Raw genomic sequence first — 24,145 nt, 5'->3', positions numbered from 1 at the left:
GTAGAGGTGGGAGGATCGCTTGAGTCTGGGAGTTCCAGGCAACAGTGAGCTGTGATGGAGCCATTGCGCCCCTGCCTGGGAAACAGAGCAAGAGCATGACTCAAAACAAAGCAAAACAAAACAAAACAAAACTGAATAATAAAAAATAAATGTTGGCCAGGCACGGTGGCTCACGCCTGTAATCCCAGCACTTTGGGAGGCTAAGGCGGGCGGATCACAAGGTCAGGGGATCAAGACCATCCTGGCTAACACGGTGAAACCCCCGTCTCTACTAAAAATGCAAAAAATTAGCTGGGCGTGGTGGCAGGCGCCTGTAGTCCTAGCTACTTGGGAGGCTGAGGCAGGAGAATGGCGTGAACCCAGAAGGCGGAGCTTGCAGTGAGCCAAGATCGCGCCACTGCACTCCAGCCTGGGCGACTGAGTGAGACTCCATCTCAAAAAATAAAAAATAAAAAATAAATAAATAAAAATAAATGTTGGCCAGGCGTGGTGGCTCATGCCTGTAATCCCAGCACTTTGGGAAACCGAGGTGGGTGGATCACCAGGTCAGGAGTTCAAGATCAGCCTGGCCAAGATGGTGAAACCTCATCTCTACTAAAAATACAAAAAAAATCAGCCGGGCGTGGTAGTGGGCCCCTGTAATCCCAGCTACTCGGGAGTCTGAGGTGAGAACTGCTCAAACCTCGGCTGCGGAGGATGCAGTGAGCCAAGATTGCGCCACTGCACTCCAGCCTAGGCCACACAGTGAAACTCCGTCTCAAAAAAACCAGCCTGGCGTGGCAGCGGGCACCTGTAGTTCCAGCTACTCAGGAGGCTGAAGCAGGAGAATGGCATGAACCCGGGAGACGGAGCTTGCAGTGAGCCAAGATCGCGCCACTGCACTCCAGCCTGGGCGACAGAGCGAGACTCCGTCTCAAAAATAAATAAATAAACAAATAAATAAATATTAATAGGCACATGTAGCTACTGGAGACAATATTAGCGCATAAGGCTCGACTGGTGTTATGCCCAGATGTTTATTTATTCTTCAGCAGCCCCCAGCTCAGACCTCCCGGGCACCTGCTCAGGAGCTCGTTGGCACTCCGCAGCCGCTGCACCTCGCGCTGGGCGTCCTCCTGGGCCTGCATGGCGCCATCGGTCTTGTCCCGCAGGCGCTGCAGCTGTTCCTCTAGGGCCCGCCGTTCACTCTCGCTGTCGCTAAGCTGCTTCCGCAGGGTGCCCAGCAGGTCCTGGCTTGCCTCATAGCGCCCACGCATGTCCTGGGGCGTGGGGATCACAGAGTCTAGAGGGGTCCTGGGAGGCCTCCAGAGCCCACCTACTCCCTTCTGGTTCTAGGGATACACACCAGCCTATGCTAGGCGGGGTCCAGGGTCTGGACCTGACCTGGGACAGGATAGGGGCCTAGGCCTGAGATCCAGGCTTCCACTCCCCTACTATGTGCCCTCACCACCCTCTGAGCCCTCACCTCCCTGGGGTCCCGGACAACTCCTATCAAAGTCTCCCCTCCCCCCATGCCACACAAACCCCCAGGAACACTAGTCTCCTGGGATCTGACCGGAACCCCCCCAGGGCTCCCAGGCCCCTCCCCTTTGCATCCTGGTTCCACCCTCAGACTCCTCCCTACCCTGACTCTGCCCCTAGTTGCCAAGTTCCTCTCATCCTAGGCTCAGATTCCCCTTGCTAGACCTTTTCCCAGGGTCCTGGCTCTGTACCTGTCTCCCTCTCTACCAAGACCCTAACACTGCCGCATTCCTCTCCCTCCACCAGCTGCCCAAGCACCCCTACTTCTGGGCTCCGTTTCACCGCAGAGCTCTCGGCCACCTCCTTGGGGGTCCTGACACCCTCAGACACTATTTCTAAGGGCTCTGGCTGCACCACAGGGCGCTCAGACTCCTGTTCCGGACCCTGGCCCCGGACCCGACCCCGCCCCTGCCCCCACCCCCACCCGGAGGGCGTGAGCACCTCCCCCGGGGCCTCTGGTGGCGCCCAGAACACTCAAACCCCTTCCTACCTGGACCTGCAGCTGGCGCTTGTGCAGGGCGGAGTGGATCAGGGCGAGCGTGGAGGAGTCTGAGCAGGCCGGGGAGGGGCCTCGGCGGGGCGAACGGCCTCGGCCCGGTGAGGAGCGCCGCGGTGGGGACGGGGTCCGCTGGCCCGAGAGCCCCCGCAGGCTGCCGTCGGACGCATCTGCCGTGCGCTCGGAGCCACTCAGCTGGACCCCGCTCTCAGAGTCCGACAGGACGGCCTGAGGGTAGGGGAGGAAGGCAGAAGGAGGCCAGAGTTAGGAACCGCGGGGTTAGCTGGACAAAGAGGCCCAGACTAGGCTGGGGGCCGCCTCATCCCAAATGATCCCTCCTACAAGAAGCCTTCCTGATTTCACCTCCTACACTAGTTCAGTTCTCAGCTCGCAGCTGAGGCCTCCGATTTATTGCGAAGACATCATTTGGCGTCAGGTGGGCTCCGGAAGGGCCGTGCCTCCCCTCTGAGACTGGGGGCTGCCCAGGGCAGGGGCCGGGTGAGTTAGCAGGGGTGCTGAGCAGCTACAGCCTGGGCCCTAGGCCCCCACCCATTTGCAGTTCAGTCCCAGGCCACCAAAAGGCGTGGCGGGGGAGCCCGGGACCGCCTGGCAGGGCCCTGTCTTCCCACCTCTCTGGGCTCACACCTGTGCCAGGTCCCTTAGGGTCTGCTGTAGCCCCTCTCCATCCTCTGTCTCCAGGGCCGCCTGCTCCTGTAGCCGCAGGGATTCCTGGAGTGCGGTTAGGGAGACAAAGGGTGGTCCAGGTTCTGTCTTATCTGAAACCTCCCCTTCCCCTCCCTCCCTGGCCCACCACTGACCAGGTGGCCTCTGAAGCCATGTCCATAGGCCAGCCACCTGGTAGACCTCACAGCAGGCCCGAGGCCCTCGCTGAACAGTCCAGGCCCAAAGAAGAGCTGTGTCCTGCCCCAGGTCACACAGTCGATTGGAGGAGAGCCAAACCTAGAACCCAGGCCAGGCCCCACACAGAGGGGTGACCAAACCAGGCTGTACCCTGGAGTAGTGAGTGTCCCACTGGTGGGGGAGGGGGAGCAGCTGGGTTGCCTGAGGCAGCATCTGGACCTGGAGAGCGCGGATGGGAGTTCAAGTCCTCACTCTCCCGCTTACTGGCTCTGAGACTGGACAAGCATTTCCCCTCTTGGGCCTCAGTTTCCCCATCTGTGTCATGAGGATTATGCTACAGGGCTGCTGGGGGAAAGAAATGGGATGGAGGAGGTGAGTGTGCTTACCACGAAGACTGCACACCTGTGAGGGCTGAACCTGAGTGTGAGTGGGATGCTGGGGGTGGCCCAGGCAGCCCAGCCCTAAGCCTGTGTCCATGGATCTGGCCGGTACCCCATCCCACCCTGCCACATCTCAGGGGAAGCTACAGCTCACCAGGGCCTCAAGCTTCTCAGTGAGGTCCTTGTTGACCTGATCCTTCTCCAGATTCTGCTTCTGAAGACGCTCCACTGCCAGGCCCAGCTCTGTCACTCTGGAGTTGGGGGAGCAACAGAGGTGAATAGGGGACCACCCCTGCCTCTCAAATCCAGTAGCTCTGTGTCCACCATGCTTCTCCAAACCCGAGGCAGGGACCCTAACATCCACCTCCCTGGCTGTGTGACCTTAGGCAAGTCCCGGCTCCTCTCCAGACCTCACACTTATCTGTGAAACAGGAGTGAGGTTCCCACCAGCTTTATCTCGTGGGAAAGCACTTGAGGACGTGTCCAGGTGGCAGAAGTAAGGGGCACAAGTTCTTTTTTTTTGTTTTTTTTGAGACGGAGTTTCCCTCTGTCATCCAGGCTGGAATACAGTGATGTGATCTTGGCTCACTGCAACCTCCACATTCTGGGTTCAAGCGATTCTCCTGCCTCAGCCTCTCATAGCTGGGATTATAGGCACGCACCACCATGCCCGGCTAGTTTTTGTATTTTAGTAGAGACAGGGTTTTGCCTGTTGGGCAGGCTGATCTTGAGCTCCTGACCTCAGGTAATCCCCCTACCTTGGCCTCCCAAAGTGCTGGGATTACAGGTGTGAGCCACCACACCCGGCCACAAGTTCTGTCATCAGAGGCTAAGCTGTTTATGATATACACCGGGCAAGTGCCTTCGGAACCTCAGTGGGGTGCCTGGGAAGACTGGCTGAGCTCGCAGAGGAAGGCCCTGTGCCTTGTGAACAGATGCTCCCTTCTCCCCAACCCTCCAGTTTTACCTTCTGCAGGGACGCCTGCCTTGTGCAGAACCCACCAGGTACCCACCTGGCACTGAGGTCAGCCTTGTCCAGGTCGCTCTGCATCTGCTGCTGGGCCAGGTCCTTCTCGCGGAGCACCTTGTCCCGCAGCTGCTCCTCCAGCTGGGCCTGCAGCAGGGCCTGCTTCTCCAGGGCTGCCTCCGTCCGGCTCTCTGCCAGCCGCAGGCCCGTGCTCAGTCCCAGGCCTGCCTCCTGGACAGCTCGTGATGTCCGGGCCAGCTCCCCTCCCAGCTGCAGCAGGTCCCTTGGGGAGAGAGCATAGGCTGGCGATGGGATGGGGCTCGCTCCCAACTACAAATTAAAACTATGCTGGGGCCAGGCGTGGTGGCTCACACCTGTAATCCCAACACTTTCTTTGGGAGGCCAAGACGAGCAGATCGCCTGAGGTCAGGAGTTTGAACCAGCCTGGCCAACATAGTGAAACCCCATCTCTACTAAAAATACAAAAATTGGTGGGGCATGGTGGCACCCGCCTGTAATCCCAGCTACTTGGGAGGCTAAGGCAGAATTGCTTGAACCCAGGACATGGAGACTGCAGTAAGCCGAGATCATGCCACTGCACTCCAGCCTGGACAACACAGCGAGACTGCGTCTCAAAAAAATAAATAAATAAAATAAAAATAAAAATATATTAGGCTGGGTGCGGTGGCATGCACCTGCAGTTTCAGCTATGTGGGAAGCTAAGGCAGGACTGCTTGAGCACAGGAGTTTGAGGCCAGCATGAGAAACATAGTGAGACTCCATCTCAAAAACAAAAGAGGAAGAAAAAAAAAAAAATACAACAACAAACCCTACACTGGGATGCCATTTGTCCACTATCAGATTCGAAAAAAAAAAAAGGGTCAAATAATACACAGGGAGGGGCTCTGGGGTAACAGGCACTCCCCTACACAGCTGGTATGAGGGTGAGTACAACCACACCCTCATGGGAGGGCACTGGGGGACAGTTCCAAGAACTATGCATGCATAGGACCTTCCCACCAGCTCCTCCTCTAAGAACGTATCCAAAGATATACCCCAGCACAGAGAAGATGGCTTGTGCACAAGGAGGTTCACTGCAGCATTGCTCGTGTAAAAAATCCTGGTGACAACCTGAATGTCTATCAAAAGGGGACTGCTACTAAGTACATGATGGTACATCTATTCAGTGGAACACTCTGTGGTCAAAGAAAATCAGTGAAAAAGTTCCTCCCAGTCTGACACAGAGTCACTTCCCAGTTAAAACTGGTAGGTGAGGAAAGCGTCTTCAAGAACTGTGAAGATGAAATTTTACCAGGCGTATATACAAAAAAGTGTGTGTGTGTGTGTGTGTGTGTGTGTGTGTGTGTGTGTGTGTGTGATCTGCTTTATTTGATTATATAAGATAACCCTGGAAGGTCACTTAAGAAACTGATAGGCCAGGAGCGGTGGCTCACGCCTATAATCCCAGCACTTTGGGAGGCCGAAGTGGGAGGATCACCTGAGGTCAGGAGTTCAAGACCAGCCTGGCCAACATGGCGAAACCCTGCCTCTACTAAAAATACAAAAATTAGTTGGGTGTGGTGGCTCATGCCTGTAATCCCAGCTACTTGGGAGGTGGAGGTGGGAGAATCGCTTGAACCTGGGAGATGGAGGTTGCAGTGAGCCAAGATCGTGCCACTGCACTCCAGCCTGGGAGACAGAGGGAGACTCCATCTCGGAAAAAAAAAAAAAAAAAAAAAAGAAACTGATAATGCATCTCATGGTAACTTGGTGGCCAAAAGAAAAAAGAAAAAAATTGTATATATAAAAAGAAAAAGAAGCTGATAATGCTGCTTGCCTCCAAGGAGGGAAGGGGAATATCTGGGGTCAGCGGGGAGAGGGAGCCATTTTACTGTGTACCCTTTTGAAATGTGAACCTTGTGAACATGTGACTTAATCAAAAGTAAAATATAAAAATATTAAAAGGCTACTTAAAATTTTTGTTTTTGTTTTTTTTGAGATGGAGTCTCTTTCTGTGGCCACCAAGGTAGGTGGATCACCTGAGGTCAAGACCAGCCTGGCCAACATGGTGAAGCCCCCATCTCTACTAAAAATACAAAAGTTAGCTGGGCTTGGTGGCTCACGCCTGTAATCCCAGCTACTCACGAGGCTGCAGCCACAGAATTGCTGAACCCAGGAGGCAGAGGTTGTAGTGAGCCAAGATGGCACCACTGCACTCCAGCCTGGGCAACAAAGCGAGACTCCATCTCAAAACAAAAAAAAAAGACAAAGCAACCATTCACATTTTGTGAATGTCTATGGATCTGGATTCAAACAAATTATAAAGAAAACACTAAAGCAAGACTATCTGTGAATTTTTTTTTTTTTTTTTTGAGACAGTTTCACTCTGTCACCCAGGCTGGAGTGCAGTGGTGTGATCTCGGCTCACTGAAACCTCTGCCTCCTGGGTTCAAGCGAGTCTGGTACCTCAGCCTTCCCAGTAGCTGGGATTACAGGCGTGTGTCATCACGCCTGGATAATTTTTGTATTTTTAGTAGAGATGGGGGTTTCACCACGTTGGCCAGGCTGGTCTCGAATTCCTGACTTCAGGTGATCCGTCCGCCTGGGCCTCCCGAAGTACTGAGATTATAGGCGTGAGCCACTGCACCTGGCCTATCTGTGACATTTATGAGACATATGGAAAATCCAGACACTGGCTATTTGATGGTATTAAGAAAAGATTATTGGCCGGGCGCGGTGGCTCAAGCCTGTAATCCCAGCACTTTGGGAGGACGAGATGGGTGGATCACGAGGTCAGGAGATCGAGACCATCCTGGCTAACATGGTGAAACCCCATCTCTACTAAAAAATACAAAAAACTAGCCGGGCGAGGTGGCGGGCACCTGTAGTCCCAGCTACTCGGGAGGCTGAGGCAGGAGAATGGCGTGAACCTGGGAGGCGGAGCTTGCAGTGAGCCGAGATCCGGCCACTGCACTCCAGCCTGGATGACAGAGCCAGACTCCGTCTCAAAAAAAAAAAAAAAAAAGAAAAAGAAAAGATTATTAAACCAGGTGTGTGTAATCCCAGCACTTTGGGAGGTCAAGGCAGGAGGATCACTTGGGCTCAGGAGTTCAAGACCAGCCTGGGCAACAAAGTGAGACCTCAACTCTATAAGAAATTAAAAAATCAGCAAGCCTGGTGGCATGCACCTGTATTCCGAATCGCACAGGACCTGAGGTAGGAGGACTGCTTGAGACCAGGAGGCTGAGGCTGTAGTGAGCCATAAAGAAAAGAAAAGATTGGCCGGGCGCGGTGGCTCAAGCCTGTAATCCCAGCACTTTGGGAGGCCGAGATGGGCGGATCACGAGGTCAGGAGATCGAGACCATCCTGACCAACACGGTGAAACCCCGTCTCTACTAAGAAATACAAAAAATAGCCGGGCGAGGTGGCGGGCGCCTGTAGTCCCAGCTACTCGGGAGGCTGAGGCCGGAGAATGGCGTGAACCCGGGAGGCGGAGCTTGCAGTGAGCTGAGATCCGGCCACTGCACTCCAGCCTGGGCTACAGAGCGAGACTCCGTCTCAAAAAAAAAAAAAAAAGATTTGTAGTGGAGACGTGGTTTCACCATGTTAGCCAGGATAGTCTCGATCTCCTGACCTTGTGATCCACCCGCCTCGGCCTCCCAAAGTGCTGGGATTACAGGCTTGAGCCACCGCGCCCGGCCACTAAAAGGTTTTTAATGCACGAAATGAAACACCTTGGCCCCCTGCCTTGGGGCTCTCTCCACAGCCTCCCAACACTGCTGTTGAGCTGACTGCTCACACCGATCAGATGCCCCTGTTCAAACATCAGGCAGGCCCAAGCTCCCCCGCTGAGGCAGGCTCTCCTTTCCCTGTACCAGTGCTTCGTTGCAACCCCCCTGGCTGCCATGGGCTCGCACCTCCCTGCCTTTGCTCATGCCTTGCTTCTGCTTGGAGTGCCTGCTGCTCTGCTTCAACCCTACCCATTCCTTGAGGCTCTGAGCAAATTCCATCTCCACAAAGCGGTTTTTCTGACCTCCCCATCCCTCCCATCCTTCTGAGCCTCCAGGACATTCCCTCTGTCCCATGTACATATCACTGACCACTCGCTTCCTTAGTCTAGAATTTTGGGGATCTACGTCTCTTCATCACTAGAGGCTGTGAGGTCCTTGGTAGCAAAGCTGAATATTCTAGTGGATTAAAATCAGGAACTTTGGCCTGGTGCAGTGGCTCATGCCTATAATCCCAGCACTTTGGGAGGCTGAGGCTGGCGGATTGCCTGAGCTCAGGAGTTCGAGACCAGTCTGGGCAACATGGTGAAACCCCATCTCTACTAAAAGACAAAACAAAAATTAGCCAGGCATGGCGGCATGCCCGTTATCCCAGCAACTCAGGAGGCTAAGGCAGGAAAATTCCTTGAACCCAGGAGGTAAGAGGTTGCAGTGATCCAAGATCGTGCCACTGCACTCCAGCCTGGTGACAGAGCGAGACTCCGTCTCAAAAAAAGAAAAATCAGGAACTTCAAACTCTGACTCAGCCACTTATGTACTACTGTGTGACCTCAGGAAGATCACTCAACCCCTCTGTGCCTCAATGTCCTCATCTGTAAAATGGGAATGAACACAGTTCCTACTTCACAGGGAAGCTATGAATATTAGTTGAAATGAAATATACAAAGAGTCTAGCTCAGAGTCAACATCTAATAAATGCTGACTGCCATGACTATGGTAATGGTTATTACAGGTTGCCTCTGTGTCCTCACACGCCCTTGTGCACAGTAGGTGCATTGAGTTGAATTGAAATTCAACTGAGTTGAGTTGGATGTAAAGAGCAGGGCTGGCTCTCAGCCGCTGCCCCGTCCGCGGCCAGGCCTCACCTCTCGGTGAACATCTTCACCTCGCTGACCAGCCGCCGGAACCCCACTACCTGCCTCCAGAGGAGGAGCAGGCGACTGTGCTCGTTGCTGAAGTAGGCGTTGAAAGACTGGAGGGAAGACATGCCGAGAGAAGGGTTGGGGTGACAGCAGGTTTACTCCCTCCCCCAGCTTCCCCCATCTCCGACCATTCCAGGAGGCACCACCATTCAAGGGAGTGGGTTTTCCTGTGGGCCTGTGTGCAGAGTTGTGTCCAAGCAGCCACGCTCAGCCTCCCAAGCCTCATGGTTCCCTCCTGCACAGGGACCTGGGTTTCAAATCCTCTTTTGGCTGCAAGAGGCAGCAAGGAAGGGAAAAAATGCCAGGGACCTAGCTTTGCCTCCCAGCTGCCAATTGCATGACTGTGGGCAGGTTACTTAACCTGTCTTTATTTATTTTGAGACAGAGTCTTGCTCCGTTGCCCAGGATGCAGTGCAGTGGCACGATCTCTTAGCCTCCTGAATAGCTAGGATTACAGGTGTGTGCCACCACGCCCGGCTATTTTTTGTATTTTTAGTAGAGACGGGGTTTCACCATGTTGGCCAGCCTGGTCTCGAACTCCTGACCTCAGGTGATCCACCTGCCTCAGCCCCCCAAAGTGCTGGGATTACAGGCGTGAGCCACAGCAACCGGCCTTAACCTCTCTTTAAAATCAGGAGAATGATAACACCTACCACATGCTGTTATTACGAGGAATAAAGGTCAATGCACACCATGCACATGGTACATGCTACGCATTGATAAAGACCAGCTATTGTGATGACGGCTATTTACTTCTGCTAACATGCTCCCTTGGACAGTGCTCCCTCTCCAGTGCACCTTCACCTTGGGTCAAGCTGGCCTCCCTGCACCCCCATGCCCACCTCCTCCTCACGCCTCCATGCTGCCTCCCGCTGCTCCAGCTCCTTGCGGCTGCGTGCCCAGTCGCTGGTCACCTTTCGTATGTCCTCACTCAGAGCTTGGTTGGCCGAGCCTGCCTGGTCAAGCTGTTCTCGGAGCATGGCATTCACCTGGGCCAGACTGGCACTCCTGAATGGGGCACAGGGGATCAGCAGGCACTCGCCCAGGGGGCCATCCTGCCAGCCCTGGCCCTCCCTGCTGCGCCCTCACCTCTGCTGCTCCTCCTCCAGCCGAATGAGGGCGCTCTCCAGGTCTTGGCTGTGTTCTGTGTTCTAGGTGAGAGAAAGGTTAAAGCATCAGGCTGGGCAGGTAGAGGGCAGGGCCTGCCCCTGCCCCACCCTGGCACCCACCCTCAGTCGCTGCTGCTCCAGCTCTCCGGATCTCTCCAGCAGCTGCTGCTCCAGCTCCGAGCACCTCTTCTTGTACTGGAGAATCTGGGGATGGGGAGCTGATGGTGAGCCCCAGGGGCTGGGGTAGTGCACAGTGACCACGTGGGAGGGCAGGAGCAGGAGTGGGTGGCCCTGACCTTGCCCTGCAGCCGCTGCACAAGCTGGGCCTGCCGCTGCTGGCCCTCCTGGTAGGCCTGCAGCTTGCGCCGGTAGGAGGCCTGCTCCTCCTGCAGCTGCCTCCGCAACTCCACGCTCTGCCGTACCAGCCCCCTGGGCTCCTGCGTCTCCAGCTCCCCAGACTCCAGCCGCAGAGTCTGCTCCAGCTGCAGGGAAGGGCCGTGGGTGAGAGTCCTGGGCCTCCTGGGAAGGCAGGCTCAGGCCTCTGTAGGGGGCACCAGGCTGGGCCCAGACCCACAATGCCTTGTAGGCTGATAGCCTGGCACCCTAGGGAGCAGGCACATGTGGGCAAGCCCAGGGGTAGTGCACATGTGCAGGGGGTGATGCAGCCATGCACAGACATGCAGATGGGGCATGCATGGACACATGCAGGTGAGCCCACAAACCCAAACCATGCAGGCAAAGCTCAAAGGTGCACCTGGGATCAACTTCAGGGGCCTCAGTACACCATGTGCCTCTCCTCCGGAACACTCAGCCCTGTCGTGGTTTCTGTTTATTACATTGATGCCTGTGTCTCCCCACCACGCCCCCACTCCAATGTGAGCTCAGGAAAGCCTGGATTTTTTGTTCCTCAGTGTATCTTAGTACTAGAATGGTGGCTGTGGTATGCATGGCTCACGCTCAGTAAAATATCTGTTGTGATGGTGAATTAATGGCATGAGCTCATGGGAATATATTCAAAACAGAGGTGTCAATCAACCTATGCATATCTGAGCTTAAAGATATGCACACAATAACACATACAGGCAACCTCAAACATCCTCAGGTGGACACGAATGAACCTCTCAAATATACAACATTAAGATTTGTAAAAGATGCGCACAGATGTTGCCCTATACAGTGCCTGTATATTAATGCCACCTTCTGGCTGGGTGCAGTGGCTCACGCCTGTAATCCCAGCACTTTGGGAAGCCAAGGTGGGTGGATCACTTGAAGTCAGGGGTTCGAGACCAGCCTGGACAACATGATGAAACCCCGTCTCTACTAAAAATACAAAAATTAGCCGGGTGTGGTGACATGCACCTGTAATCCCAGTTACTCAGGAGGCTGAGGCAGGAGAATCGCTTGAACCTGGGAGGCGGAGGTTGCAGTGAGCTGAGATCACGCCACTGCACTCCAGCCTGGGCAACAGAGCAAGACTCCATCTTTGTTTATTTTTATTTTATTTTACTGAGACAGTCTCGCGCTGTCTCCTGGGCTGGAATGCAATGGCGCCATCTCGGCTCACTGCAACCTCTGCCTCCCAGATTCAAGGAATTCTCCTGCCTCAGGCTTCCAAATAGCTGGGACTACAGGTGCGTGCCACCACACCTGGCTAATTTTTTGTATTTTTAGTAGAGATGGGGTTTCACTATGTTGGCCAGGCTGATCTCGAACTCCTGACCTCGTGATCTGCCCTCCTCAGCCTGCCAAAGTGCTGGGATTACAGGCACGAGCCACAGTGTCCGGCCCAAGACTCCATCTTGAAAAAAGAAAAAAAGGCGCCCTTCGTCCTCACCTCAGGAAAGCCTCTGCTGCTGCCGCCCTTCCTCCACCCCCAGGCAGCTCCCATCCGCATCATCAGACCCCTGTGGGCTCTGGCTGCCCCTACCACCCATGGAACCCTCTCAACTCCCTTAAGGCACCTGCTGGCCCCTGATCTTCCCCAGTTGTTGGGGAGAAGGGAGGTGAGAGAGGAGCAGGGCAGTGTGAGACCGCACAGTGGGTTGGGGGCACCCAGCAGGGACAACACCCCAGCCCAGCTGACTCTGACACTAGCCCCGCACTCACCATCTGTGGGTGCGGGTTACGCTGTGCACATTCTGTGAATTGGAGTGCTTTTGTGTGGACTAGTTTTAGGGTCTCACTATGTTGTTTGTGGCTTGTTTTGTGCATCTGTGTGTCTCTGTGTGGGGCCCGTGTCGTGTCCACACTGCATATCTGTGTGAAGCAGGTACTGTTTGCCTCTGGGACACAGAGGGGTTCAGGCCGTTGCCGGGTTCTCCTCCCCTTTCTCCAATGCTCAGAACCAGAGCCAGGACCCTCTCGGCCACACCTCACCCCTTTCCACAAACTTCACCCCGCACAAAACAGCCTTTCAATTTTACTTGCAATTCAAAAGGGAAGGAGGCTGCCACTAAGCCAGAGATGAAAGAAGTTGACTGTCTCCCCTAGCAACCGCTGCCCTCGGACCGCCATTCCATTTACTCTTTCCAGGTTGCTATGGACACAAGGGAGCCCAGGGGTCTGTCCTCTGGAGCCAAGGGAGGCGTGGCCACTCCCTCCTTTCCATTCTCAGCTGTGCCTACACCTGCTTCTCAGGGACAGCAAGAAGGAAGGACCCCCGTAGGGGGCCGGAGGTCCTCTCTCTTGGCTGGGAGGTGGCCTCTGGGAGTTCCTCAGTTTCCCTGCAGGACATGCAGTCAACAGGATACCTGACCCTCCCTCCACTCCCCATGCCGGGGGTGCTGCAGGGTTGGAAAGATCAGAACAATCTTGCTGACTGCCCCCCAACCCAGCCCACCATGCCAGTGAGGGCCACGGGGGCAGGCACTTGCCACCTGTGGCCATGGAGAAAAGGGGGTGGCAGGGAAAGAATGTTGCCCAACTGCAGAGCCCTGGACCAAGGGTCTCATCCCAGCACCACCACTGACCTTGGGCCTATCATGCCCCCTCTCCAGGACTTACTTTCCCTATCTGTGATAAGGTGATCTCCAGGCTCTGAAGTTCTCTGGGGACCCACCCTCCAGGAAAGGCCTTTGTAGTCATTCCTATTCCACCTCTGCCTCCAGGTGGAGCCTCATTCAAACCATGGTGGATAGAGGACAACTGAAGCAGCGGGCGCCCTCTGCGTGCCATTTGGGGCCCCCCTAGCCACAGGAGGGAGCCTTCCACACTAACCCAGACCCCCTGTGCTGCAGTCCCAGCCCCAGCTGCTGTGTCCCAGCAGAGGAGGAACCTGTCACCTCCCACCTCTTCCTTTCCCTGCCAACTGGGGGCAGGGCTAGCTTCAGAAGGTGGCATTTAAGAGGCAGGCCCTGGGGGTGTGGCACTGTGCCATGCATGGGCCAAAAGAAAAGGGAGGGCTGGCTCAGGGCCCCATCACCACTGACAATGCAAGACTGGGGCCAGCATGCCCTACACACCCGCTGCAGACCCTGGGAAAACTAGCTCTCCACTGTCCTGATGCAAGGGGCCACTGCAGGCCGCCTACCCGGCTCCTCTACAAGTCCCAACTTGTCGGGGGTTTGTCCAGCCAGACAAATCCCAGGACACGGACACGCCCCACAGTCACACGCAGGAACACACACCCTCCTCCCAGTGCGGGCTCCAGCCTGGACAAGCCCAGCTCAGGGGTCCCACGCCAACCCTAGCTCTGCCACTACCACACAGGAGACCCTGGGCCAGCCCCTGCCTCTCTGGGTCCCTTCCAACTTTGCGGGGGCCAGCTGTGCCCTGAAATCCTTAGCCCAGAGTCTCTTCCCGTACGTAGGAAACAAAACTTCATAACTTTGGTTCTAGACTGGGTTAGTCTAGAAACCAAACAGAGCCCCAGGGCTGCGAGCTGGAAGACCTGGTGTCTAGCCTTAACTGGCTGTGTGCCCCCAACATGGTGCTTCCCATCCCTGAGTTTCTGTTTTCTCCTTTGTTAAATGGGCATCATAATGGTCCCGAACTTGGTGTATTAAATGTGAAACACTCAGCACGTGCCTGGCACACAGTAGGCATTCAATAAACAGTAGCTACTATTAATACACTATTGCCACCTGCATGCCTCCCATCTGCACACATACACTCGGTCCCACTTGCAACTCCCTTACCAATCTTCAGCCACCACCAACTTCCCAGGGTTACCTCCCGGCCACCTGGAGGCCCAAAGCAGTGCATCAACAGCATCACGCACCCCTGGCACCGGCTCACACCCAGCTCCCACCCCAGGCTGTGGGACCCCCACAAGCCTGCAGCACAGGTGATGTGAATCCTGCCTGGACATGAAGACAGGCCTGCTTCTCCTTCCTTCCCTGCCTGGAACCCATTCCAATAGGCAGTGGCGGCAGGTCTTGTGGCTGCCCCAGATGGCCTGCAGAACACCGCGGGTGGCCACACCAGCCTCCAGCCAGCATCCAGCCACCGCCTCAGCCCCAAGGCCCGTGGCAGTGGTAGCACAGGGAGATGCCTAGAAACTCAAGGGGCAGGAATCTCTAGGGATCTCGTTCTCTGTGTCCCGCATCCCTAACAGGCCTGGGACAGATGGGAACAAAATGCCCCTATGCCAGGCACTTTATTCTACTATTTCCTATTACTCACACAACTCCACGTCCCATTACAATCCCCACTACAGAAAACACGCTTGAAGAATGTAGTGATTTGTTCAACGCCACTCAAGGTGGCAGAGCCTCAATCCAAGCTCAGGCCAACCTGACACCAGGGCCCATCTTTTGCCCCATGTGTGGGCCTGGTCTAGATGCCTCCATGCCCTCAAACCAGGGGAGCTCTGGCCTAGCCCACCACCTGGGCGGCACCCACCCTCTCGCTGACCGCGTTGTACTTAATGGCAAGTTCATCGCGCTCGGCACGGCTCTGGGCCAGCAGGTCCTCCACGCGGGACAGCTCCTGCTGCAGCAGCTGGTTCTCCTCCTGCAGTGACAGCAGCGATGCCATCTCCGTGGCTGGCAGCGGGACTGGCAAGGGACAGTGAGTACATGGTTGGCTTCTGGGTCCAGTGGGACATCCTCCCCACATGGGGGGAGGGCAAGAAAACCATCCAGGCCCCTGAGATGAGCCCAGGTGGGAATGGCTGCAGCACCAGGCCTGCAAACAGAGCTGAGAACAGGGAGGAAGGCAAGGAGGGGATACAAAGCTGGACATAAAGTGAACACAGCTCCAGCTAAAGTGTGGCCCAGCAGCTTTTGGAGGTGCAGGAGAGAGACTCAGTCTAGGAGCCAGGAGACCCCTGAGTTCTTGCTCCCTCCTTTTCCAATTACTATTCTTCTCTGGGGCCTGTTTTACTTATCTGTAAAATCGGTGGGGCGGGCACGGACTCACGCCTGTAATCCTAGCACTTTGGGAGGCGAGATGGGAGGATCACCTGAGGTCAGGAGTTTGAGACAAGCCTGGCCAACATGGCGAAGTCCTGTCTCTACTGAAAATACAAAAATTAGTTGGGCATGGTGGTATATGCCTGTAGTCCTAGCTACTTGGGAGGCTGAGACAGGAGAATCACTTGAACCCAGGAGGCGGAGGTTGCAATGAGCCGAGATTGCACCACTGCACTCCAGCCAGGGCAACACAGCGAGACTCTGTCTCAAAAAAAAAAAAGGTAGAATAGTAACCAGATCCTCCCAGAAAAGCATCGAAGCCGCACTCAAGGGAAGAGCTTCAAGGAACTTTAAAGGCTAGGACTCAGGATAGCGTGGGTCAGGTTGTGAGGAGGAGGAGAAAGACAGAAGAGGGAAAGAAAGGCCAGCAGGAGAAGCGGGGTTGTCCACCTCCTGTGGGTTTCCCTTCTACCCCGGGAGAACTGGACATACGCCCCAGGTGTCAGGGTGAGGGCCCCCTGAGTCTCTCTCTGTCTGGGGCTCCAGGGCACCAGCATCCCTGGTGCTCCCAAGGAGGGGGCCCGTCTGTAGCTTGTCAGTTGAACAGAGACAATGGTTAGAACACCAAAACGCCATCATGGAGAGCTGCCAGCACACCAGCTGCAACTGACTGTGCCCTTCCCAGACCCTCAAGCCACATAATGACATACCACCACCATGTGTGCCACCCACTGAGAGAAGCAGGGACCATCCACCTTCCTGCCCACATGGGAAATGCATGGACAGCGCCATCCACTCAGACTTCTGCAAAACCCTGGTCTGAGCTGAGCTGCCCTTTCCCTACATCTTGGGTTCAACCAGCTCACAACTTCCCCGGGTGGGAATATGGGATTTGGGGTTCACATCTTTGCAGCAGGCTACAGGCAAGCACGGAGGGGATGCTCAGCCCTTCCTTCTAGTTGCACCACATGCGGAATAAGTCTGGGCAAATTACATCCCTGAGCCTCCGTTTCCTCATCTGTAAAATGGGTTCTTCCATCATAGGGTTGTGCCTGCCCCACAGCGAGTTACAGTCATGATCATCATGGTGACTGCTCAGGAAAGGGACATGCGAAGAGGTAAAATGTGGGTGGTGTCTGTGGAAGGGAGCGGACGGGGGTGGCACCTGGGCTCTCAGGCCGGGAGAGGTTGCGGGTGACAATCTCCCTGATGCGGGCAGGCAGGCTGGTGGTCTGAGCGTCCTGGGCCAGGTCCCGCGTGCCCAAGCCCTTCTCCTGGCACAGGACGCTGCTCTCCAGTGTCTGTGGGAAAAGCGAGAGGGTCTTCAGGGGACCTGGGACCCGGGGCTCCCTGGCCTCGGGGGAAGAGCCAAGTCCTACCGCCCAAGATATGGGTCCCCAGGAGCCCCCGCAAGATGGAGTGAAGCCTGGGAATTAGAATCCAAAAAATCCCCGTGGGAGGAGCCTCTTGTGCGCTCCCCGCCCCTGGAAGAAGGCCACCCAGGGCCAGAGATGCGAACCAAACCCCACGAGCAACTCCCAAACCCCACTGAGGCAGTCCAGTGTTGGGGGCTCCAATCCGGCTCCAACCCTAGATGGATGAGGATCCGGCTATGCCAGAGGTCCTCCGAATCCCAAAATCTGGAAGTAGGGACCCCCCTTCTCCCAATGCAGGGCACTGGGATACTGGGATGAGGAAGCCACAGCAGGTGCACCCTGTGTGTACCTCTGCCCCCGCCCCGTCTTGCCAGGAACTGCAAACGGGGGCCCCTTATGCCCCACCACCACCACACCCCTCCCACCCCTTGACCCCCAAGACGTACACACCTCTCACCACTCCTGCTAAGTCCACACTACCCCGCCCCAGACAGGGTGGGCACAGCCCCCAGGACCCACCTGGATAACCGTCTCTAGTGTCAGCTCGACCTCCTGTGCCCCTGCCAGCCCCAAGCTCATGGGGGGGAGGCTGTGGGCACTCCTCCAGCCCCCTTTCCCAGGACCCCAAGACTAGCTCAGTCAGCACGCGCCACAGCCAGGCTGCTGTGCTGAGCACCAGGCAGATTAAGCTTAAATCCGGCGGCGCCCCCATGTGACCACTGGGGTAGGAGGAGCGGGATGGGGGCTGAGGGGGGAGGGGATGGGAAAGGACAGGAGAGGAGGGAAGCAGAGGCGGGGAGCTGAAGGAAGAGGAAGGATAAAGAGAGGGGAGAAGAAGGGAGAGAAAGGAAGGGAGGAGAGAGAAGAGGGAATGGGGGTTGAAAAGGAGGGGAGGTACCTGGAGGTCAGGACCTCACACACTCTCCACCCTCCACAGGTTGCTGGGTCCTAGAGCCCTCCAAGCCCAGGGGATGGGGTCAGTAGCCATGAGACAGGAAAGGCCAGAGTCCTAAGTCTTCAGGACCATCTTTGCTGGCCCAGAACTGGGGTCACATGGTTAGCTAAGAATGCAAGGATTGACAGCATGCTGGGAGCACGCTTTCCCACAACAGGTGTAGGGCAAAGAATGCAGGCTGTGAGGTCACCCAGAGCAGGCTAGGCACTTAGTTGGGCATGAGCGGTCCAGCCTGGACTGATGAGCATTTATGCAACACCTGCGGCATTCCTAGGTCTGACCTAGACACAGTGGCACAGCCTAGACCTACAAATGCCCCAGCCTTGCCCTGCGGGCACTTATTGGGAAGCTTCTGGCCCCTCCACACCCACCCCAGCCCCCACTTGCTGGGTGTACCAGCAACAGTGACTTTGCCTCTCTGAGCCTCAGTGTCCTCTTACGTAAGATGTGATAATATTGGCACTCACCTCATGGAGCTGTCGGGGGATGAAAGAAAATATCGTGTGTGCATAACCAGCACATGACACGGTGCCGGGGGGTCACAGGGTCAACACTCAAGAAATACTCATTTCATTCATTTGAAAATCCAAAAGGCACGGTCCCGGTCGAGCGCGGGCGCTCACGCCTGTAATCTCAGCATTTTGGGAGGCCAAGGCAGACAGATCAGCTGAGGTCAGGAGTTTGAGACCAGCCTGACCAATATGGTGCAACCCCATCTCTACCAAAAATACAAAAAATTAGCCGGGCGTGGTGCCACATGCCTGTAATTCCAGCTACTTGGGAGGCTGAGTCAGGAGAATCGCTTGAACCTGGGAGGCAGAAGTTGCAGTGAGCTGAGATCGTGCCACTGCACTCCAGCCTGGCGACAGAGTAAGACTCTATCTCAAGAAAATAAATAAATAAATAAAAATTAAAAAATTAGCTGGGGCATGGTGGCATGTGCATGTAATCCCAGCTAGTCAGGAGGCTGAGGCAGGGGAATCACTTGAACCCGGGAGGAGGAGGTGGCAGTGAGCCAAGATTGTACCACAGCACTCCAGCCAGGGTGACAGGGCAAGACTCTGTCTCAAAAACATAAAATAAAATAAAATAAAATAAAATAAAATAAAATAAAATAAAATAAAATAAAATGAGACGAGACCAAGCGTGGTAGTTCAGGTCTGTAATCCCAGCACTTTGGGAGGCCAAGATGGGAGAATCACTTGAGTCCAGGAGTTTGAGACCAGCCTGGGCAACATAGCGAGACTCTGTCCTACCAAAAACAACAAAAAAATGAGACTGATAGTACCTGCCACACCTGGCAGGTGGTGAGCTATTAGCCAATGGTGGCCACTGTTCCTTTCGTCATTAGCATCATGTGTCTGGGCTCCTGTCCTTAGAGTTGTAAGCCCTGAAAAAGGACAGGAATTGCTCATTCGAGGAGCTCCACTTTTAAGACACAAGTCTGCTGAAGTTCCCAGCTGAACAAAGCTCCTTCCTTCTTTAACCTGGTGTCTGAGGAGTTTTGCCTGTGGCTCGTCCTGCTTCACTGCTATGCCTCAGCCCTCGGCCTCTGGGTGCCTTCTGCTCCATGCTGTGCCCTAAAGGGGGCATATTCACATTATCTCATTAAATCCTTACTTTGACCCATTTCCAGATGAGAAAACTGAGGCTCAGAGAGATTGGGCTCTCACCTATTCAAGGTGACATGCTTCAGGGAAGTGGTGAGCCCACAGCTCATTCCACCTTCACCAGCAGCCTCCCAATAAGTGACTGAAGGGCAAGGCCGAAGCATTTGCACTTTGAGGCTCTACTACTGTATCGAGGTCAGACCCAGAATGCCATGGTGCTGTACAAATGCTCATCAGTCCAGGCTGGACCGCTCATGCCCAACCAAGGGACCTGTCCTGCAGATGGAAAACCAAGAGACAGGGCAGAAAAGATAAATGTTGCCAAGTTGCAATGGCAAGCAAGCCAGATTTGGGCAAAACTAAACCAGCCACTGTCCGGGTGCGGTGGCTCACGCCTGTAATCCCAACACTTTGGGAGGCCGAGGCAGGTAGATCGCTTGAGATCAGAAATTCTAGACCAGCCTGGCCAACGTGGTGAAACCCCGTCTCTACTAAAAATACAGAAATTAGCTGGGCATGGTGGTGGGTGCCTGCAGTACCAGCTACTTGGGAGGCTGAGGCACAAGAATCACTTGAAACCAGGAGGCAGAGGTTGCAGTGAGCTGAGATTGCACCACTGCACTCTAGCCTGGGTGACAGAGCGAGACTGTGTCTCAAAAAAAAAAAAAACTAAACTAAACTGGCCAGCAGCAGAGAGCTGCCACTACAAACCACAGGGATGCCCACTCTTCTCCCTCTAGGCAGCCTCCAAAAATCCCCTCTACAGGCTGCACACCTGCCTATCAGAGCAGGGGGAAGCCACAAATACAAATACCCCTGGGCCAGCATGTCCAGCCCTGCACGCCCAGCTCAGCAGAGGGGGCCCCAGATGTCCTTGGGGGACTGAACTGAATTGTTCTGTGCCTTCTCCTGACCACGGCCCTAAGGGTTGGGGGAAGGGGACAGGATATCAGCCCCTGGCACCAGGTGACACCCACCCTTGGCTCCATCCCCAAAGTTCTCCTGCAGAGTCCTGCTGGGTTCTGTGGGTCCCAGGAAGTCACATCTGAACCCTGTGTATGTTGTATGTGTCCACTACTTCCACCCAATTCTCCAAAAAAAAAAAAAAAAAAAAGACTGAATTCCTCTTAGAAATCTGGATGCTAACAGCTTCAGCATCTGGCCACCTGGACTCCAATCTTGGCTCACAGACCCTGCGCCAGAGTCTTCACTTCCCTGAGCCTCAGTTTCCTCATCTGCAAAATGGGATAATAATGGTGCCTGTCTCTAGCATGAGCATCAAATAAAATACCCCGTGCTAAGCTATATGCCTGGATATGGTGTGGCAGAAACTGCAATGTGCTCACCACAAAGCATTTCCGATTCTCTTAGGAATACGGCTGAAAGCCATTTCCGAGACTCCCGTGCAGTCAGATACGGCCACGTCGTCAACTTCTGGTCCACAGAATTCAGACAGAAAGAAAGCGTGCCACGTTAGGCTTGGCCCATAAAATTATTTCTCTCCTTCCTGCTCCATCAGCTAGAAGGAAATAATTCCAAGGTCCTAGGGGATGCTGGAACCACAAGACAGAAGGGATCTGGGTCTCTGGGTCACCACATAGAAAGCCACCAGCGAAACACCCAGCAGGACTTTTCATGAATGAGAAATAAACTTCCATTGTGCTAAGCCTCTGAGGATTCAGGGTTTCACTATCACATTAGCTAGTGTTACCTTAATTACTACCAGCAGTTAAATAGCCGGTAAGTGTTGGTTATTATTACTGTTATCATTACTATCATGAGTATTATTGGCTCTTTCTAGTACCGAAGCTAGAACCCTGTGCCTTGTTCTAGATGCTGAGCCATTATTTGGTGACCAAATACAGAAGAGACACCCTTTGTACCCTTCCCTCCCCACTACCACCCTCCAAACCTGCCTTTTGCCAGGGTTAGCAGCAGGAACTAGCCAAAAAGCTCCTCAGAGATTACTCATTTCAAACATAGCAGTACCTCTTATCCGCTTACCCCTTCTTTATCCTCCTGCTGCTGACTGGAAATTATGACAAAAATATTGAACCAACCATGAGCCAGTCCCTGTGCGCAAAACGTTACATCTGTCCCTTACCTGCTTTAACATTCCCGGCACCACGCTACTCACTTTACAGATGACAGCATGAAGTCTCAGTGAAGTTACATAATTGGCTCCAGTGCACCCAGCCACAAAGAGCTCAAGTCACAGCCGCGACCTAGGTGTGCCTGATTCCAAAGCCTTTTTGTTTTTTTTGTTTACTTTGTTTTGCTTTGTTTTGGAGATGGAGTCTCGCTCTGTCACCCAGTCTGGAGAGCAGTGGCACGATCTCGGCTCACTGCAACCTCTGCCTCCTGGGCTCAAGCAATTCTCCTGCCTCAGCCTCCTGAGTAGCTGGGATTACAGGTATGCGCCACCACGCCCAGTTAATTTTTTAATTTTTAGTTTGCCAGGTTGGTCTCAATCTCCTGACCTCAAGTGATCTACCTGCCTCGGCCTCCCAAAGTGCTGGTATTACAGGCATGAGCCACCACGCCCAGTCCAGAGTCTTAAATAATAACAGCAAGTTGGGTGATCCCAACACTTTGGGAGGCTGAGGTAGGAGGACTGCTTGAGCCCAGGAGTTTGAGACCAGCCCTGGCAACATAGTGAGACTCCATCTCTACCAAAAAATACAAAAAAACTGGCCTGGCATGGTGGCATATACCTCCTGTAGTCCCAGTTCCTTGACAGGCTGAGGCAGGAGGATTGCTTGAGCCTGGAAGGTTGAGGCTGCAATGAGCTGCGGTTGTGTCACTGCACTCTAGCCCGGGTGAAAGAGCAAGACACTGCCTCAGATAAACAAAAACAGTAACAGCAATGACTGCCATCCTGCAGCGCCTGCTGTGTGCCTGGCACCACCCCAGGACTCCGATGTGTATTACATAAGCCACTGCCTGGACTGCTCAGATGGCTCCCCAAGGGTCTCTCTGCTTCACTGCTCATCCCCTCACCCCACTCAATTTCACACAGTAGAGGTCATACCCCTCCCCTGCCCAAAGCCCTCTACTAGCTCTTACCGCACCTAAAATGAAGTTCAAAGTCCTTCTATGGCTCACAGGGCCCACCAGATCTGACTCCACCCCACTTCTCCCACCTCATCTCCTCTCTCCCCCTTGCTCATGGCCTTATTTTATTTTATTTTATTTTTTTGAGGCAGAGTCTTGCTCTGTTACCCAGGCTGGAGTGCAGTGGTGCACGATCAGGGCTTACTGCAACCTCCGCCTCCTGGGTTCAAGCGATTCTCCTACCTCAGCCTCCTGAGTAGCTGGGATTACAAGCAAGCACCACCACGCCCAGCTAATTTTTGTTTTGTTTTGTTTTTTTTTTTTGGAGACAAAGTCTGGCTTTGTTGCCCAGGCTGGAGTGCAGTGGCACGATCTTGGCCCACTGCAACCTCTGCCTCCGGGGTTCACACCATTCTCCTTCTCAGCCTCCCGAGTAGCTGGGACTATAGGCACCCGCCACCACGGCTGGCTAATTTTTTGTATTTTTAGTAAAAACGGGGTTTCACCGTGTTCTCCAGGATGGTCTTGATCTCCTGACCTTGTGATCCGCCCGCCTCGGCCTCCCAAAGTGCTGGGATTACAGACGTGAGCCACTGCACCCAGCTAATTTTTGTATTTTTAGTAGAGATGAGGTTTCACCATATGGGACAGACTGGCCTTAAACTCCTGATCTCAAGTGACCCACCCATCTTGGCCTCCCAAAGCGCTGGGATTACAGGCGTGAGCCACCACACCCGGCTGCTCACGGCCTTCTTGATTCCTCAAACACCAGGCATGCTCCCACCTCTGGGCCTTTGCACTGCCATTTTCTCTCCCTGGGACGCTCTTCCCCTTCCTCTGCACAACTCACTGCTGCTTGTCAGCCAGATTTTAGCTCAAAAATATCACCTTCTGAGGGAGGTATCCCTGACTCCCAGCTAAAGACGTCCCTCCAGTGGCTGTTCCGTTTTCTCCAACATGTATGTTGTCTGTCTCCTCCTTTTTTTTTTCCTTTGAGACAGGGTCTTGCTCTGTTGTCCAGGCTGGAGTGCAGTGGCAAAATCATGGCTCACTGCTGCCTTGACCTCCTGCGCTTAAGGGATCCTCCCACCTCAGCCTCCTGAGTAGCTGGGACCACAGGTGCGTGCCACCATGCCTGGCTAGTTTTTTACTTGTTGTAGAGATGAGATGTTGCCCAGGCTAGTCTCCAACTTTTGGGCTCAAGCAGTCCTCCCACCTCAGCCTCCCAAAGTGCCAGGTTGGCTTAGTTCACTGCCACTTCCACAGTGCATGGGCTAAGGCCAAAGCTCCACGAGGAGCTGCTGAATGAATTAATGAATGCGAAGAGCCAAGTAATAATGTAGGATGTTAAATGGAAAAAGAAATGATTCCCGTTGGCTCTGGCTGCGGTCATGTTGGGCCAAAGATTGTGTCAGCCACAGACGGGGATCACGGAAGGACACCAGTGAACACATCCTGCATCTGCCGCATCCCAGAAGTTCAGGGTGAAAACCAGGCAGTGACCCCCACAGGGGCCACCTGGGTGGAAAGG

At 54.5% G+C, this 24,145-nt stretch overlaps 1 protein-coding gene across 1 annotated transcript in view; it reads right to left on the bottom strand.

Moving 5' to 3' along the window:
* Nucleotides 1-17,643, bottom strand: part of CROCC (ciliary rootlet coiled-coil, rootletin) — a 51,844-nt gene extending 34,201 nt beyond the window's left edge. The window contains exons 1-13 of the mRNA XM_025384848.1: nt 17,515-17,643; nt 16,785-16,920; nt 15,108-15,262; nt 10,562-10,747; nt 10,386-10,469; nt 10,246-10,307; nt 9,999-10,164; nt 9,100-9,206; nt 4,272-4,508; nt 3,413-3,509; nt 2,663-2,746; nt 2,012-2,245; nt 1,060-1,259 (exon numbers count right to left, since the gene is read on the bottom strand). Of these exons, the coding sequence (XP_025240633.1) occupies nt 1,060-1,259; nt 2,012-2,245; nt 2,663-2,746; nt 3,413-3,509; nt 4,272-4,508; nt 9,100-9,206; nt 9,999-10,164; nt 10,246-10,307; nt 10,386-10,469; nt 10,562-10,747; nt 15,108-15,262; nt 16,785-16,920; nt 17,515-17,574 (1,808 nt within the window). The 5' untranslated portion in view covers nt 17,575-17,643. The remainder of the gene's footprint in view (nt 1-1,059; nt 1,260-2,011; nt 2,246-2,662; nt 2,747-3,412; nt 3,510-4,271; nt 4,509-9,099; nt 9,207-9,998; nt 10,165-10,245; nt 10,308-10,385; nt 10,470-10,561; nt 10,748-15,107; nt 15,263-16,784; nt 16,921-17,514) is intronic.
* Between the last annotated feature and the right edge of the window lie 6,502 nt (nt 17,644-24,145).

Source organism: Theropithecus gelada, chromosome 1 (assembly GCF_003255815.1).
Source record: "Theropithecus gelada isolate Dixy chromosome 1, Tgel_1.0, whole genome shotgun sequence".
NCBI lineage: Eukaryota > Metazoa > Chordata > Mammalia > Primates > Cercopithecidae > Theropithecus > Theropithecus gelada.
The sequence above is the reverse complement of the archived record's forward strand: the minus strand, read 5'-3'. Positions and strand labels throughout refer to the sequence as shown.